This window comes from Anas platyrhynchos, chromosome 3 (genome assembly GCF_047663525.1).
Source record: "Anas platyrhynchos isolate ZD024472 breed Pekin duck chromosome 3, IASCAAS_PekinDuck_T2T, whole genome shotgun sequence".
Lineage (NCBI taxonomy): Eukaryota > Metazoa > Chordata > Aves > Anseriformes > Anatidae > Anas > Anas platyrhynchos.
The window spans coordinates 115,590,883-115,609,761 of NC_092589.1; the positions used below are offsets into that span (position 1 = coordinate 115,590,883).

An 18,879-nucleotide genomic window follows, 5' to 3' on the forward strand; every position below is an offset into this window, starting at 1 on the left:
GACAATCAGCAGCACAGAAACGACTGAATGCCATTAGTAGTGCAAAGAAAGAGCCCACTTGAAATACTTGACTGCTAAGCACAGATGAGAGGGGCCTCCAGTGAGGCTCATTAGAGGGAAGACATAAAAGAAGGCGCGATTATTCTGGGAGGTGGCTGCTGATACGGAGGGTTATCTGTTCGCTCTGTGACTGAAGAAGATTCACTTGGAGTAGGTCAACGATTTTAATGGAAAATGTTTTGATGAGTCTTCTGTCAAATAGTATATTTCCACAGGAAATTTATGATTTCAGTGAAGATGTTTCTACTTGCCTCAAAAACATCAAAAAAAAGGGGTTTCTGCAATGCGGTTATTTTCTGAGTTTTGTTTTGTTTTCAGAAACTCTTAAATACATAACAAAGTACAAAAAGTGTTAAAGGAAACTCAGTGTAAAATAGTTTTTTACTTTTCACTTCTTGTAACTGCAGATTTTCTCTCTTAGAAACAGGAATTACTTATTCCAATATAAATTAATACCAACAGATAGTCTTGGCCAGCCCAGGGTGTGGGCTTTGCTCAGACAGATATGGCGTATGGCACGTCTGAGGTGGAATAACTGCATTTTCAAAGACATCATGGCCTCTGCGTTCCCTTTAACATCCATACTGCATACACAAGGGAGAAACACAGAGATAGGTGAAAATACATCTCATTCTCTGTGGGTTTAAAAATCTCCTGTTTCTTAACCCTAGTGCTAGTGGTATGAATAAGAAGCTCCTTGTGACTCCTACTGGTAAGAAGAAAAGCCTTCTAACAGTAGGAATAACCAGGTAAGAGCACAAATCACCTGTGGAACTTGAGCGTTGTCATTTTTAAAACCAGACTGGACAAGCACTTGAAGAATTTAGAAACCATTCACCCAATCCTGAGTAGAGCAGAGTGATGACCTTTTAATAGCATTTAACCCTGTCCCAGGGGTGAAGTGCTATCCCTCCCTCCCCCAGAAGCTTCTGAATTATTTCCAGGTAGAAGACCCCATATAGCTCTATCACCTGACTACCACATTGCTTTACTAATCCGTCTCACATGCTTTTTTTCTACCTAGGAAAGTATGGCAAGTACACGGAGCTGTCATCCACAACACAGCAGGCAGGCAGCAGTGGGATTCCAGAGTCAAAGCCGATTCTCTTCACGTGCTTCTTTGGTATCTCTCCAGGTGTCAAGTGCAGGTAGTGCTCCTTTCCTCTCAAAAGCCTAAACTTGGGGAAAAAAAAAAAAAAAAAAAGAGAGAGAAAAAAAAAGCCCTGCCTTCACAGACAGTTATTTTCATAACTGATTATGGCCTGCTAGGGAGTTGCTAAATCTGGCAGCCTGACAGAAGTGAGGCTGCTGCAGCTCCGTGCCCGCAGGTCCAGCCAGGAGAGACTGAGTGGGCATTTCCCGGAGGCACACGCACAAACCCGTGTGTAACGAGTACAGATGCTGATGGCCATACACATCAACACGGGCAGAAACATGCAGCATTCCCACAACTAGCACCGCTAGCCTCATCCTGCTCCCCTCCCTGGCAGATCGGGGTGCAGGTCTGTGAGTACAAAATATATCTATGAACATCTATTTACAACACAGATCCCTCCAGTTGCTGGTCCTGAATCCTCGCTCTCCCTCGTTGCCTTGGTCCTTCCAGAGGTCAACTCCTTCTGGCTCACCCCTAGAGCCACTCCAGCTACTTGCCAGCTTGGCAGGCTTGATTCTTGCTGCACTGATCAGGACCAGGGCATAGCCAGACAAAACTAACAGTCGGAAGCCTGTTCACGTGCAACCAACTCTTTTCATCCCTTTATCCCTTCATTTTCCCACATTTATTCCTCCCAAAAGCATCCAGACCCCTTCCTTTGCCCACCTTTGGTTCCTCCCATCAATATCCCACAAGAATTCCTGTGCAATTTAGATGCTCCTCTTGGTGCCCATGGGAGTCACCTCTGGACACAGGGCTTCAGGTGCCTTTTATTCAGTGTAACCAAATTGATGCTGACCTTCAGGTCATACTTCCCTTTAGGGACCTTTGACTTTAGTCAAATTTGCCATCAGAGAATTTTGTTTTTTTGAGTTAATCCCTCTTGGGAAAAAACAAACAAACAAAAAAAACCACAAATCACAAATACAGTATATGGAAAAAATGAAAAGAAGTGCACATTGAAAATAGTTGCTTAGATTTGCAAATCCACAAGATACCTGAGCAGATATTGTGGACATCTCCAAATGTTAAAATTAAAACACATACTTTTGGGTAATGACCATAGAAGAAAACCAAGGGAATAGTTCTCAGTTACCAGAGCAATTCTGAAACAGCAGTTAAGAGTGCAGCTCCTGCAGAGTTAAGCACTATAAGCCAAATTAGATATTGGATGAATCGTTTTCCAGACACATAAATCATTAAAGTTTGTTAAATTGTCGTGTCTGTAGTTGAGATAAGCCAATCATTGAATGACTTATACGAGTTATTTTCCTATGGATGTTATTCTCATAGTTTTAAGTGTTTCTGAAAGTCCATTTGTGTTTTTTTTACAAATATTTCTCAAATGATGAATAATCTTCAAAGACTAAAAATACATGCCCGCTATTATTGTATATGAAATCTGACAGCAGTTAAAGTGTTGGTATCTGAACTTATTTGACAGCTTCCTTGAACAACTTTTACTAGGTGTTCTTTATAGGATTACATCTTTTTAGATTTCTGCAAGTTTGTCTGTTAAGTCATGTTAAAGGTAAAAATGTTTTAGAGCTCACACAAGCGATCTGATGAACAGTGATGGCTTTTCTTGCAATCTCTGCACTTGATAACCAAGCATCATGATCAAGCTTTCATTGCATATTTACGGAAGGTCCATTCCTGAATCCTGTGGAGCAATAAAGCTCAGTGAAATGTTAGGTGTTCCAGTGGAACAACACCTCAGGTATTTGTCATGCTTGACATTTTTCTGTTATTAATGCATTTTATTTGCAATACGTTGGCCCCAATTGTAGGCAGGGTAGACCAGATCCTCCATGACCTACACAAGCAACAGGACGTAAGTGATGCTACTTTATGGTGGCCAAGGATCTGATCGAGAGGTCTCTGCTCAGCACCTTCGTGGCTTTTGGGCACAGCAAAGCCTGGGAACCACAGTTACCACTGATTTCTTAGCCTGCTGCATCACCTTCACCTTGGCTTGAAGAAACCCACAGGAAGCAGTGACCTGGCACAAGGGACCTGTTTTTCTCTTGGTTCTAACAAAACCTCCATGCTGGATTTCCAGATGTAGCCGCTTTTTGTCCTGAATGTTTGCTGAGTGAGTTTAGCGTATCAGTTAGACTACCAAAGAATGCAAGTAATTTGGCCCACAAATTCCAAATGCAGCAGAGCTTGATTTTTAAATACCAGGAGGCAGGCAATCAGGAAGAAGAGCCCAGATATGACTGTACTGTCATGGCATACACAGAGTATGTACAGCATTCAAAATTGAAATTGAGAACTTTTATGGCAGAGAACCTATTTGAACATGGAGGGTAGAGAAGCAGCTCAGTGGGGCTGACAAAGCGAGGTGAGTTAGTACTGGGCCGCTCTCATTCCCGGCATTTATACTGGACCCGGAATGGTGCCATGGGTTGCTGTGTCCCCACCAAATGTAGAGGGCTCTGCAAAAAGAGGATCAGTAAAAACATGAAGTTAGTTCAGTTAAAGGAGCCATCATCTTGTTTTAATATTAAGATATTACCATATTCTTGGAGCTTTGGCCTCAAAGAGTCAAGACCAAATACTGAGAATATTTCTTGGCTTTGCAGAAGCCACTCGTTAACTTTTATTCCACTTCCTCTGACAGAGGATGACACATGAGATCTTAAGAAACTCTAATGGTTTGGGATATCTTCACCAGCATAATTGCCTGTGGGTGCAGACCCAATTTACAAACAACTCCACTGAGAGCTGGGATGGCAACACACCACCAGTAAGGATGAGGCAACCTTCCACCCTGTTCTGGTGGGAATGTGAGATCAACCTCTCTTCAAGAATTCCTCAACTTTTAGCCCAAAGGGCAATGCTAACAAAGCCCAGACCACTCTTAACTTCTCTCTCTTCTCCCTGGCAGTTTAGCTACAGGGCACGCGTGTCATGCTTAGGCTGTGACAGCAGACACGTTCATTCCACAGCACTTCGTGTTTGTGAGGAACCACAAGTTTTGGAAAGTGGAAAGGACACTTTGCAAATGGGATAAGAAATTACTGCTGAGTGACCACGCCACTCTCTCTTAATGGTAAAACCTCTCTGTGTTGCATTTGCTCCTTCAGCCCTACCCTAATCGTTTTTCTTCCACAACTCAATATGTAACGGAAGAGCACTGAGAATGCTGCATCTGCTTTCATGCCTGCTTCACGTATTAATAATCCATTTCCATATTCATTGGTTTTGTGAATAGCAGAAAGTAATTATAAAACCTCTTGTAATGTTTAGGCAATGATGAGACAAAACAATCTCAGGGGTGCATTCTTGTACAGACAGCACAGCCCCATTAGATCACTGGAGTTACTCTGGGTTTTCTGAGTAAAAGTGAAGATCAAATTATTTCTTACATGTTTTTAAATGCTTCTCTCAGCATTTTGCTTCAGTATAAATAAGCAGTTAAGAATGGCTGTTCAGCTGAGCACGGTGAATGAAGGATATAAAGGTGTGGAATGCTAAATAAATGCACAGATCTTTTACCTCCTTTGGTACCGCATCCAAAAGCACAAATTCGTATTTGTACAGGAACAGCACAACGAACAACTGGATTTCCATGATAGCAAACCACCTGCAAGAAAAGAGAGAAAGATGTTCGATATCCAGCCTGATGATCACACTTGTGGTATTATCAGATAAGAAACAGATTATCTTTTACACATTTTACATTCCATGTCTCAGTTCCGCCTGTAGGTTTATCTGCAGTAGGAAAAAATGCTGTGGCTTTGTTCAGCTTCACTATTCAGTGCAGAACATGAATGTAGAGGCTGCCCCTGCTTTCTGGTGAAACTTTAGAGCAACTCTATCCCTCTGACACCCTATTTTAAAACAGCTCCTTATCATTAGGGTTTTTTTCCACTGTGTAAACATTTATGTTCTTCTAACACTTGCTGACTCGAAATAACTTCCTAGGAGTGAGAAGCCAGTCAAATATAGAAAAGGCTATATGACTAATTGTGCTATATAAAGTTATATAATACAGCTGGGAGCCTGATGACATCAGAGGAGATGTGACAGCGGGAGTTATTACTTAATGTGTCAGCGTTAGAATGCAGCATGAAACCCAAGGGCATGATTTTTTTTTTTTTTCTGTAACATGCTCAGAAAGCTCTTAGTCAGTGCAGAGAAGATTTCAGATAACTACAGATGAACTCTTCTCAGCTATTATTTTTTAATGTCACTACGTACAAGAACTTTCTGCATTCAGCCACTTGCGTGTACCTGTGCCAGGTCAGGGCATTACTCATTTGCAGAATTTAGCCATATGTCTTAAAGAGCTAGTTGAAATAGTCAGACTGCCTTACTCTTCTACACAGTTTATTTTCCATTACCTGAGAGATGCTGGAAAACTCGGAAAAAAAAGCTATTGGGGAATTCACCAGGGAGAAGAGCACATGACTGCACGTGGCGTCTGCCTGGATTTGGCCCGGCAGGTGTGAAGAGGGAGCTAATAAGTCCCACAAGACCCAAGATAACTTCTGCAGAGCTGTTCAGATCTGCACACTGAGCTGCCCCGTGCTCCGGAGTGGGAGGATGCTTGTTTGTTTTGGCGTAGCTTGAGACCCAAATGATCTCTGTGATTTCACATTGCAATCACCTTGAGATGGGGAGCTCTTGGTGACCTTCAGTTCAGGGGAGAGCAGTGCAGAGATACATGAATGGAAACTAGCTCCGGCCAGGCAGGACTTGCTGGCCCAAACTCGATGCCAACAAAAGTGGCTCCTTTCAGTCACTGCACTGTTGGCACGGTGCTGCCCTGGGCTCCTGATGGTGCTCCAGGGCTCCTGGTCCTGCCCCTGCAGCCCACCGAGATCTCAAAGTGCTTTTTCAAACAGGCTGCTGCTGTTTCTCCCCTCTGCAGAGATGCTGAGGCAGAAGGAGGGTACCACACGTCAGAAGGAGAGCTCAGGACGAACCAGGAATGAGAGGCAGGACTGCAGTGTCCCAGTGCATCCCTCTCTCCCTGTCCATGTCGTACAGAGCACAATCCGTGAGCTCTCTTGCAGCTGAATGCCCTTTAGTCCCCGCTTGCCTTTCATATTCATAACTGAGTCCTAAAGCAGTTTTCCTCTAGGAGCTCTGAGTCACAGATGCCTTCCTGCTTTATTTAGTGACAAGGGGGCCAACCAAGATGCACTTTCTCAAGTCTTGTCCCCAGTGCACTGCTGTGTACTTGTGTTCTGCAGCAACCCAGGAGCCCAGCTGGGCACTGAGATCCTGCAGTAAATGGAGGCTGAGAATGAAATCACAGCCCTTGTGCTGAAGGGTTTATAACATCAGTGTAAGATCAGAGACAATGGATGGATCCATGCAAGATAAGCACCAGCAACCAGTCTCCTGGTTAGACAAAAGTCATGTTAGACTAGCAGCTCCACTTTTCCCTTTGGTACAGAAATGGCTTTGTGGGAGTTTTTCCCATGTAGTTTACTAGATTATTTAACAAGTTATTTTCTAGCTTTCAGTTCAATTACATTAGCTTTTGATTTCATGATAAGATTTTGCAATATGTGGAGAAAATGAAATGTTTAATACATTTCATTTATAAATACCAGTACTGAATTAAATGAAAACTCATCTGAAACCTCAAATAACATTGTTTCATTCAGCTATACCATGGACATCTGCAACCTGGGATCTGGATACATCCCTTCATTTAATTTCCTTTCTTCCAGGACTACCACATTATTATTCAGAATTACCATCAGAGAGTGTGGAGGTGTGTGATACCATGTGGCCTGCCAAAGGCTTTGAAAGGACTTTTTGTCTATCAGCAAGTGAAAGACTCTCCATCCATTGTCCAAGTAGAAATGTTATCATTTTCTTTTGAACCACAAAATTATTTTAGAGATGTTATCAGAGTCCAGAGAACAGCCAGAACAAAGAAATAGGTCAGTGTATATAAAAAAGCAGCTTTCAGAAACGTTATTTTGCAGCTTGTCCTCTACTTGTGGATGCCTCTTGTGACTTTTGCTGTTGCCCTTGCTGGGAATGAGGCTACACTCAGCTCATATTTAGCTCAGGAATATTGGATAAGCCATGGAGGTACAGCAGTGAGTGAGGACTTTACTTTGTTAAGCCAAAAGAGTGGATGCAGATTTATTCATTTTACTTATGCATACAATGTCTTCACAAAATTTATCTGACACTCATGTCCAGCCTGCTATAGGGTACAGATTCAAGGTTCTGTTTCCTTCCAACACCCTCTGGCTTCCTTTACTGCATGTGGGACTCTTGGATTAAAACGACCTGTTTTAAGGAATCTCGGTTATTTGCTGCCTAGAGCAGACCCGGTTCTGAAGGCAGAGAACTGAGCAAAGCGATGTTTTAACACAGAAACAAGGAGCAGCTGGCTCCCTGGGATTTGTTCCAGGAAGAGGGACCACAGAGAAAACAGCAGAAGGAATGCAGGAAGCACTGAGGCTGGCATTGCTGGGTGAATGGAGGAGACAGGATCTGCAATTTAAGCCATCGTACAATTGCGTGGGCCTTGATGGAAAGACGAGAGACTTAAACAGAGAGGAGCCATTGAAGACATTTGAAGATTAGCAAAAATGGCAATGGCATGGAGGATGGAAAAGTCTCAGACCAGAGAAATGTAAAGTTAGTTTGGAAGTGGTTTATGGTGACTTAAAAGCCTGCTGTGTCTGTGAAGTGGCATATTTGTACATGGAACAACTCCCTTGATGAAAAGGTGCCTCCAGCAGCAGCAGAGTTAGGCTTTTCTCCCTGGGGAATATCCCTTGGTACACTAGTCTCAGGTTCTGCTTTTGCATCGTGGCTTAACCTGCTTTTTCCAGGAACGAAGCCACTTTCAAATTAGTTTAAATAAGGTCCAGATAATACTGAACATTAGAACATTGACAAAGCAAAACAATGAAAACACTGTATCGCCAAGTGTAAGGGGAGCCCAGTTCAAGAGGGTTGTTCTCTGCAGGGTTTGGGAATAAATAAACCCCAGCTGTTTCACTGACCTTCCTGGACACTGATGCTTCCCTCCTCCAAATGCCACAAAGCTGTCCAAGAAAGCATTCTTCTCTAAATTTGCCTCTTTCCAACGATCCTGTGGGAAGAAACTTTTTTTTTCCAAATCAGCCTTATATAAATAAAGCTTAACTTTATTTCTCCAGGCTAAAAATGACCTTGAACAGCTAATCCTCAATACAAAGTTGCAGTAATGCCATTTTTTGAGTTCAACCTGTTAGCGTTAGAGTCTGTATTCAAAAGTCAGCAATAACTCGGGGAAACAAATGATGGTCCCATCTGAAATATACACAGCTGCCTCCAAGTGCTGGAGAAATTTTCTAAATCCACCCAAAAAATCATTCTTCCTATACATTCCCATTGTTTTAAATCCCACTTCTTGAGCTATTGACATGCCTATAAAAATGTGACCTCCTTTTAAATACACACACATTCAAAGCAGCTCTTCAGCCAGTGCCCTTCCTCAGCCACCAAGCTGTATCACAGCACACAAAGGACTCATGCATCTTTCAGGCAAGCCGTATCTCAGGTGCTATGCACAGGAAAATTCAAGGTGTATGAGAAAAACGTGAGGATTAAACAGCTTCATTCTCAGGTGCAAGCCAGTATGTGAGAAAATGGTTCAAAACTAACAAAAAGAGCCTATCTGTGCCCAGAGGGCTCCTTGTTCCAGAGGGTTTTGAGAAAAAAACAAATAAGAAGAGCAGCAAGGCAATATTGGGTTAAAATTTGGGTGGACTGACAGTGACAGAAGCACATTTTTTGAATCTTGGGTGATAGCCTCCAGAAACTCAGCACAACTCTACCAAGGCCTTCGAGTAACTTCGCTAAGTTTTTTGTGGCTAACGCTTCTGATGGAGCCCTTAAAGAAGCTGCGATCTTCTGTTTGTTTATCTTGGATTTTTTTCAGCTTGGGCTGTTTAGAGCTTTCTGAAGAGGGAATCTGTTAGCATGAAAATATAATAAAAGCAAGAAAAAAACTGAGGTGATGAAACAAGGCAATACAATTTGGAATGACAATATCCAAGGGTAACTGCCCTATTCCTTGTGGAGGAAGTACAAGTTTTAAACAACTTGTTTTTTTAGGAAGTTACTAGAGAAATAAGTCACTGCATCAGGGCTTCTGCTTGGGGTTTCAAAGAGGCAGGAACAGTTATGAGGGATTTCAAATCGGTGAAGAGTTTGCTAGAAGGGGAATTTTGTTTGAATTACTCCTTGATGTATTTCTAAAAAAAGACAAACTGCTCTGTAGAGGATGGTGCTAAAAAGAGCAGCTACAGGCCTGCCCACACGGCCACCTGGAGTGGAATAATAAGCAAGAAACTCTAGATGAGCTACTAAATTAGCTGAGCTAATACGTACCAGAAATCATCTGACTGGAAGGACCAGTGAACCTGGGTAAGTACATGGAGATGAGCTACACAAACAAATGCCAGGGAGAGCAGAGGACGTGGACCTTGTTTCCACACTGAAGTCAGTGGTGTCCTTCTACGGTGGGCTTTGAATCGAGCCCAAAGTGATACAAATGATATCACCAAGTGATATCTGGAACAGGTAACTGAACTTTAAAGTCTTGCTTACCCCTAGAGGCTCCTCCTGTCTGAGCACACATTCTCTGCACATGAGGCCACCCTCCAGCGGCTGGGAAATACCCAACTTGAAGCCAATTTGTCCCTGTGCTTTTATTGTGAAATAGGTGAAGAGGAGAAAAGACGACAAAACACCCACATCAGAAGTGACAACTTACAGGTTTGAACATTTCTGGGTCAGGAAAGTATTTTGGATTCCTGTGCAGCCAATACGGAGACAACATCAACATATCACCTGCAGGGATGGTGAAATTCTGAAAAGGAGAAAAAAACCTGAAGAAAAGAGAAAATCACGGGTTCAGCTCACAAAGCAATCTCTCCTCAGTACATCTCTTCCATCAGCAGCAATTCCTGGTGCAGGTGGTAGAGCCACGGCGGGTATATGACACATCTGAAGCTTCTTGCTGCTGCCATTTTTTCCTTAAGGGAGGCCTAAACAGCGGAGAATTTGGAAAGGCTATTTTTGTTCTAATTTAGTTTTTCAAGAGTGGAAATAATAGAAACATTATTTCTGTCTTTCCTGCTTCTTGGTATGAGTGTACCATGTGAACTTATTTTTTTTCTAAACCTTTTGTTCAGCATCTCCTTCAAAATCCAAAGAAATTCATAGAAAGAGTTGTATGACAGTAGATCTCTGTGGGACTTCATTTCTTAAATGGGCAAGAGTGCCGATTCCTTAAGAGAGTGTTTTTCCCTCAAGCATTTATTTGTTAGACGCTTGATTGCTGGCACTTTCCTTCTGAATGGCAGTGAAGGGAACAAACAGAAGAGGAGCTTTATCAGTTACTGAATTATGGTTCCTTCTACTGTATTTGCTGTATATGGTTCCTGTTTTGTATACCTTCTGACTGTATCTCTTGGTTTAATTAAATTCAGTTTAAATTTAATTCATAGCTGAAGGTAAGACTGTGAGCAAGAAAAGCAAAACTGCACTTAAATTAATAATGTTTAAATTAATGATGATGAATAAATTTGTTAAGATGAAGAGAATATCATGTGAGACAGTGAGACAGTATCTTAATTTTATCTAGATCTTTTAAGAGGGATCTTTCTAGAAGAATCACAAAGCACCCTTCTGAAGAAACAAAGAAACAACAACAAAAACCCCAACTCTCACCTGAATTCTTATTGGGTTTACAACTTTCTTGGTGATTGCACCCGGAGACCTCAGCCGTATGGCTTCCAAAGTGCACCATTTAATAAAAGGGAGGTTCTTTAGGTCCTCTTCAGAGACTTCTATTTTATCTTTACCTGTTGTGGCACGAGAAAGAAGACTCTGTGTAAAAATTGTATTTCATGCTTGTTTTGATACATGCTGATATGAATTGCTTTTGACTTCAAGACTTTAGGACCTTGTTTTCACCAAAAATTTTCTTTACATTTCTAAGTAAACAGAAACAGCCCAAGATTGGTAAGAAAAGTTTCTGAAAATAATTTAATGCATCTGTGGTGGCTGTACTTATGGCACTGGTCAGAAAAGGCCAAACAAAGGTCACATTGAAAGTTAAGCATCCGCAGTCTTTTTTAGTAGTTTGGTAGGACACTGAATGGAAATCTCAGGGATTGCAGCACCAAGACAAGGAGCCATGGCTGAACTCTTGGCCTGTTAACACTAGAAAATAAATTAGAGCCAGGAGACAGGCTAGTTCATGATTGTCCTTATTGTTTAATTATCCACATTACCCAATTTGGTTTTGACCCATGTCAACTAGGAGTCTTCCAAGAAACTCTAAGCATGGTTCAGGGGAGTGGATGTGTGAATGACTGCACTCAGCAGGTGACTATTTTTTGAAGGAAAGAGATTAGTCATGTGGCAGTGAATCACGCTGGACAAACTGGCCTCAGATAAGAGAAAAGAGAAGAGTTCCTGGCCTGTTTTTCCACAGAATAGCTGGTGAGTATCACACAATGAAAAGCAACTGAATCAAAGACCTCATCTGACCCTACCAGAGCTGCACAATAAAAGCATGAAACTGGTTAATACAAAACTAGGCCTAAGGGATTGGTGTAGAAGGAAGACACAAGTACACATGGTTCTTTTTCTACCTTCTCTTACTAACACCAAAGCTGTTTTTGCTTAAAAATAAGTCAAGAGCATTTGCTGAACACACAGAGCTGGACCCCATGTCTTTGGTTGTACCCTGAGCAGCAACATTCACTATTCCCAGTCACTGACCAAGCCTGCCATGTGCTGGGCCAACCTGGAATAAATCATTTTGAGGTTCCAGAAAAATGTAATCTGATTTATTACCTGCTTTGCCAAAAACAGAAGTCAGGTCTTCCATGGTTTTCTTGTAAATGGAAGGATAAGACAGGATGAAAACAAGGGTCCAAAATGCAATCTAAACAGAGATGAAAGTACTTTAACTCAGGAATACAGAACAGAATTACAGTATCTTTGCAGCAAATCAGAGGCAGGTGACAACATTTGCAATGTCTGGATGTGCCTGTTGTGGCTGGGGCACACAGGGTACATCTACAGGCTCAGATCCTGGGAGATTAGGTCTGGTCATCTGCTGTGTACTTATCTTCAGTGAGCACTATACAGCTCTGGCTTTGAGCTTTGAAACACAGAATCCTTTCATTAATTTCAAGTAACTAGGTGTTACAATGAATTTATTAAACCATTGTGTGTGATTAGATGTAGCTGCATGAACAGAAAAAAAAAAAAAGTAAATTCCTACTAAGATTAACAGAAATGAGGTTCAGTAGTTTGCAGGGCATTGTCACAGTGAAAATAATAGTAATAATTATAATAATAATAAAAAAAAGAACAGGAAAAGTTTTAATTATCAGCAAAACAAGCAGTAGTATATCCCCTTTAGAAATAATTTGCTAACTGATCGTGCACTGAAGTTGAAAATCAAGAAATTTAGGAAAGGAGTAAATCCTCTTAAGGAGGATGAAACCAGAAGGCCTTGTAGCACTGCCAGGAGCCTCTCCCTTGCTGAGCCAGCGGGAGACCCAGCCCGCACGTAGACCTGGTCACGGGCCATCTGTGCTGGTGAGGGCTGAGAACTCTGCTATTTCCCAAATAGCCCCACGTGGACACAGCTCTCCTTCTGCAACACAAATCTGGTAGCTTAGTTTTCATGTACAGAGCTTGGACACTGCCTTCACTGCATGGAGGGAGAATTAAATTGTTTCAGATGAGAGGGTTTAACAAGGTTTAACTTGCTTCTAAAAAATCCCCTTGGAAGGTGAAAGGCTTCTTTTCATCATGCCTGTCACCGGAGCAGTGGCTTGTGACTATTCTGAGAAACAGCGAAATATCTGCATGTCTATTTAGAGCTGAATATTACAGAAGTAAGTAATGATAGTGTTATGGAAGGAATGTCAGTTATCCTGATAACAGACAGCAGGCTACGCCTCGCACTTGTACCAACGTGCGGATCTACAGAAACCTCACTGAAATGGATGAGGTTCCTTTGGGGTAAACTGCAGCATTACCCAACCTACAAAACCCATAGATATATCCAATAGAAGTACATATAAAAATAACTCACTATCATTTTTTTCCTAAGTCACATCTGTAAAGGGCATAACTGTGCTGCAAAGAGCTTAGTAGTCACGGTAAATAAAGGATGTGTTTGCTGCTATGGATTTTTGATCTGAGAAATTCCTATAAATGTCTTTGGTCAGCTTAAGCTGCGTTAGATACATTGGGCTTGTTAGTATAGATCTATCTGTTTCATTAATCCATCAAATCAATATCTAACGCGGAGAAAACTTACATGTAAGTGGCAGTAAAATCAAACTATTGTTTTTCTTGCCCTGAAGCAACGCTGGAAGTTGTACAGCACATCCCCCAAAGCAAAAGACCCAAACTCACTCAGGGATATATCCACAGGTGAAGTTCCCCTATATCACGCTTCTGATACTCTTTACATAGAATATTTAAAACAGATAATACAGCCACCATGTTTCAAAATGGCGTTGGATGCTTCTCACAGCTGAAGACTGTGACCTTAATAGCTATGAGATACATGCTCCCCAAATGTTATGATAAGGGAGATTATAATTTAGGAAAAGTACGGGAAGAGCTTTTCTTGTCATTGCTTCTGTGACATTGCAACCTGAGTATGTTTGTAGAGATGTATGTGGGTGTGATAATCCCTTCTTGGAATACACGCAGTGTGTGTGACCTCTGGTTCAAACTCTTTGCTTCCCGAATGCAGGCTTTTGAACAGGCAAGGTGTTTTTCTAGCTGATGTACTTACAGGCACAGCATTTGCTTGGGAAGCCCAGAGCATTAGGAGACCATAATTGGGAGCCAGATGTTTTCCTTGTAAATTATCCAGGAGATGCTGCAGTAGAGTCTGTTACAAAATAAATAGTATTTCCAAAAACATATTAAAATCTAGTTTAGGGCAGGGCTTAACAGAATTCAAGGATATGACATAAGACTATTTTATCACAGAGAAGTAAGGTTAGTTATGGGTTGTTTGCAGTCACAAAGCACAAAGATGAAAGTGAGACTCATAGGAAGAGGGCCAAAAGAAGTCAAGGCACCATGTGAATCCCTGCTGAATACTTGCCCTGCCCTCCATTTTCTTACAGTTTGCAGGGGATCTTACTTCCTCACTCTCCATTTTTGCTTGCATGTGCAAGAAAGAAAAAAGTTTTTTTTTTTTTTTAATTCCTGCTCCTGTCTTTTGAAGAGCCTACACACTGGATAGAACAGACTGAATGAAAGGAAACGAAGATGTTCTCTCTGTTCCTGCCAAAGAGGTGACTGCTATGAAGAGATGGTCTGATCTATCAGCAAAGCCCTGAGTTATAAAAGAGTTCCAGGTGCTTTGTTAGCAACCTAACCAGGGACTTTAATAGCTTTGAGATTATAGAGACTGTGTAATACTCTAGCTCCAGTTTTTGTTTATAGTATTTCCTTAATTGTAACCCAACCATTCATTTAAGACAAAGTTTCTTGTCTGGTTTTCAGAGGGAAAAGGCTGATCTTGAATAAAAAAATGATCACTCTTTTTCCAAATTCCCTACAACGCTATGGGCTTCCTATTTCTTGCACCTTCTTACCTCCCACCATTCCCTTTCCAGCCCCCGGTTTCTTTCCACCACTCTGTTTTATTTTAAATAAGAAAATACAGTATGTGAAGCTTTTAAAGTCTAAATAAAATTTGGTTTGTTTAATGATCTGTTCTGTAACCATTCAGTTGATCAAGACTCCCAGGCCAGTCCGCCCTCGCACTTGTCAGCCGTATTGACAGAATTCCTCCCATAGCTAAGGAGAATAACCAGGGGGACAACTTATCACGGCTTTGACACAATCAATATTTAGGGTACTTGGCTTCCAATCCAGTTATCTGTTTTTTTTCCCCACTAATCTGGCTGCTGGAGGATCTAATCAGTCTACACTAAGGTTTAAAATAGTACATGTGAGGTTTTGAAATTTCACAGCCCAGTGCCCTCAGAGAAACAACCAAAGAGACTTTCCCTCACCTCTTTCAACTGCTCGCTGTAACTGCGATACCAGAGGCTAGCTACGGGTCATTGTGCTGATCCCTTGGTGTAAAATTCCCTGAAGATGTAAAGCCTCGGAAGCAAACTAAATTGAGGAGTGGGGCTCAAGAATTATGGCTCTGACCTATGTAGGAAACAGCAATACTGGACAGTTGAGGTATATCTATAAAGGCTGACATGTCTGGTACATTTCTCCCAGTACAGAAATAAATCCTGCCCTTCATTCCTTCAGTCAGAATCTGCAGCAAAGTCATCTTTTTCATAGCCTCGGATGTTTACCTTGGACGTGGTCTCTGAAGGGTTGGTCCTTTCAGCATCCGACACTACTTTCTCAAATAATTTTAGAAGCCATTTTTTGGATTTAGACCAGTTCCTGTACAGAAAAGCAACAAACAAGAAGCACTTAACCGAGGCAGCACAAACCAACGTTTCCTTTTCCATGAGAAGGACTCCTTGGTTTCTTTCCAAGAGCCCCTAGGCAGCAGCCAGTTGATGAATGGTCAGTCTGCCTGGCAGTGGTGTTGACTGATGTGAGGAACAGCACGTCTGAGACCTTCATAGCCAGGACCTGTTACTTGAAACCCCTGGATTTTCACAGTTACTCCATAGAGGTTTCATTCTGACTTTGGACAGACCGCTTAGGTCTATGTTTTCAAGAACAATCCTCTCTGAGAAAACAAAGGTCTCTTTTTAGAGTATCCTCAGTTCTCTCTGAAGGTGACTGCGAGGTGCTCAAGGTGCTGTCATGGCCCCAGGAGCACTGACGGGCTCTGCAAGCTCTTTCCTTGGGTTTTGGCTGCCTCTACCCAAGGTGAGCTCCGCCACAGTGCCGCTGTGTAACCTGCGGGCAGAGTGCCAGCAAAATAACAAAGGCGTGAGAGAGCAGAGAGCTGCCTCACTGGAGATGCCCTCAGCTTGGGAGTTACATTTAGGCTCAGCTCTTTCCCCTCTGCCCAGTTCTGTGCTGCTCCCTGCCAGGTCCACCTGGACCCTGCCCCCCTGAGCAAGGCTGCCTCCGATTTGTGCCAGGAGAAATAGATTGGACCAGGCCAGGACTTTTCTGAGGCATCCAGCTGAAGGCCTGCATGAGCCAAGGATGCATCACTGCTGAAGACAGCGCATCACCCTCCAGGAGAACATCCCTCATGGTTGATATCCCAGCAAGAAAAATGCCCACAATGGGCACACCACAGTTATCAGCCCCGTTCCCTTACCTCAGGAAGCACTCTGGCATCTGAGAAGCGTATTCGAAGTCCTCATCGTACTTCTGAAAATGTTCTTCGAACTCCTTGAGTTCGCTCTGACTTGTCGGGCAGATGCCTTTCCCAAACAGAGTGTTCACCACTGCTGGATACATGACGTGCCTGCAAGGACGAGATCCCTGTGACTTACAGGAGATGGGAGAGCTCTTGGAGCAGCCCTAGGTCAGGTCTCACAGCTGTCACAGATTTTAAGCAGGGGCTGGTTGATGCACAGACCTCAGGGAAGTCCCCTGAACGTGGCCAAACTTCAACACCTGGTACTTGAACAGTGGCAGAAAGGCTCTGGCAGCTGAAGTCCTGTTCTCCCCAGTAACCACCCCTCTCATTTCAGGTTAGCTGTGTGGACCTCCTGGGCATTGCACAACCCTTTCTGCAACCAGACACCCAGGGAAATCCTTCCTTTGGCTGTGGTTTTGCTGGACAGAATGACACTTTCCTGTTTTCTTTTTGTCTCACCCCTTCCCAATTTGCTCCTTTGTTATCCTGCAAACCCCGAGCTCCTTTCCCAGGCCCCTTCATCTGTACTCCAGCTCCACAAAAGCCTTATGCAGTCTTTGCTGGCTTCCAGCTACTTCTGCAAGTGTATTTCAGGCAAGAGCTTTTGCTTTCTTGCTTTTCTAGAGATCACAGGGAAGCTGGAGCCACCTGCTGGCTCTATGGTTGCAACTGTTGTGGCCCATGGGCTGTGCAGGTGCTGCTGTGGCACAGAACAGGTCCGTCCCTGCCCTCAGATACTTGAGCCCAGGGAAAAGCCCACAGATGGATTCAGGTGGGCGAATAATCACAGAAACACAGAATAACAAGAAAAGGTGAGCCAATGCTAGCAGAACAAGCAGTGGTGTAGCACGCTACCCATTTGAGTTTTTCACAAGAAACAGATCTGACTTTGATCTCAGAGGGGGAACATCACGGGATGTGGAGGTTTGCACCCCATTATTGAGACCTTTGGGATGGAGAGATGGGAGGTTTCAAAGACCCTTTTCCCCACCTTCTTCCCCCATTAATCAAAACTGCATTAAGTGAGCTGACAGGTGCTCAGTGTTTTAGCTGCAGTACAAGTCTTAGAGACAGCTCCAAGCCAGAGGCAATGTTCAACTGGTAGTCCTGATGCACAGGCAAGGTACAGGTGTTCCTCAAGGTGCTCAGGAAGGAGGAGGAGTTAAAAGCTGTGTTTTTGTCCCACAAAACTGTCAAGGGATTTTTTTACAGGAAGGATGAAGTTCCAGCACCACAAAGTCAACAGCAAAGCTCTTGTTTAACAGCGCAGGGCTTGGCTTACATGGAAAGTTTTTAACCTGCTGAAGATGAAACATTTTGTCTGCTCTTCATGAACACGAAAAGCTTTCATCCCATCTTTTGGGAAACGAGACTTGTTGGAAGATGCTCTGCTATTTCTTCAAAGTAAGTAATTCAAATGTTTCTTTTAGCTGGGAGCAATGAGCATCCTGACACAGATTTCCTACGACCTGCGAGCCTGCGCTCCACCTGCTTTATTCTAACATCTCTGCTTCCACACAGGATGCCACGCATTAGAGCTGTAAATTCCCTTACCTTACCAGGTCATTCAGGTCGCCTGCGCCCTTGGTGCCCAGGTGTCCCATGTGCTCATGCAGTTCCCTACACAAAGTGCCCGTGAACATGTGCAGATTAGAAGGACCCATTTTTCCCTTCATCATGCTGTACAGGGTACCGTGATTCTGATAAAAGGCTTCTGCAGGAACAGAAACTAAATACAAAAAGAAATAGAGAAGTTTGGGAAGTATTCACCAAAAGAAAGGAATGAAAATTTTTTCATGCAATTTGTGACTCTACGTGCATTAACCCTCATTTTTCTGGAGTGAAACTCCCAGAAACATTTGTTCTCACCCTGTAAATATTTAGGTGAGACCCCTGGCTTCTACCAGTCTAATATCTTCCTGCCTCTGGTTTCAGTCCCAGAACCAGCAATCAACAGAGCTCCCCCCAGCTTCAGTGGGGATGTGCAGAGATGCACACACACTCTGTACATGGACAAAACCAGCTGAAATGGAAATTAAATGAACCCAGTGAGAAAAAGTTTGTGTCTTTACACTACAGCACAACCTCTCAGTCATACAAGTAGAGGCTGAGAGCTGGGACTGCTCAGCCTCGAGAGGAGCAGGCTCAGAGGGACCTCATCATATGAATATATGGTGGGGGCAGCAAAGAAGATAGAACCAGGCTCTTCTCTGCAGTGCCCAGTGGCTGGACAAAAGGCAACAAGCACACGTGGAAATCCAAGAACTTCCACTGAAACATAAATTTTTTTTATTGTGAGGGTGGTCAGACACAGGAACAGGCTGCCCAGAGAGGT

The 18,879-nt window shown here is 42.9% G+C and overlaps 1 protein-coding gene across 7 annotated transcripts in view; it reads right to left on the bottom strand.

Moving 5' to 3' along the window:
- Positions 1–909: 909 nt before the first annotated feature.
- The window catches only part of CYP39A1 (cytochrome P450 family 39 subfamily A member 1), a 29,700-nt gene continuing 11,730 nt past the window's right edge, over positions 910–18,879 (bottom strand). For 5 of the 7 annotated variants that reach the window (XM_027455338.3, XM_072036531.1, XM_072036532.1 and 2 more), the window contains 10 exons: positions 18,099–18,273; positions 16,500–16,649; positions 15,565–15,658; positions 14,028–14,126; positions 12,059–12,149; positions 10,925–11,058; positions 9,966–10,061; positions 8,209–8,297; positions 4,721–4,808; positions 910–3,657 (listed from right to left, as the gene is read on the bottom strand). In XM_027455338.3, coding sequence (XP_027311139.3) covers positions 3,586–3,657; positions 4,721–4,808; positions 8,209–8,297; positions 9,966–10,061; positions 10,925–11,058; positions 12,059–12,149; positions 14,028–14,126; positions 15,565–15,658; positions 16,500–16,649; positions 18,099–18,273 — 1,088 coding nt within the window. In that variant the 3' untranslated portion in view covers positions 910–3,585. The remainder of the gene's footprint in view (positions 3,658–4,720; positions 4,809–8,208; positions 8,298–9,965; positions 10,062–10,924; positions 11,059–12,058; positions 12,150–14,027; positions 14,127–15,564; positions 15,659–16,499; positions 16,650–18,098; positions 18,274–18,879) is intronic. The other 2 variants (XM_072036533.1, XM_072036534.1) reach the window with 1 other exon arrangement.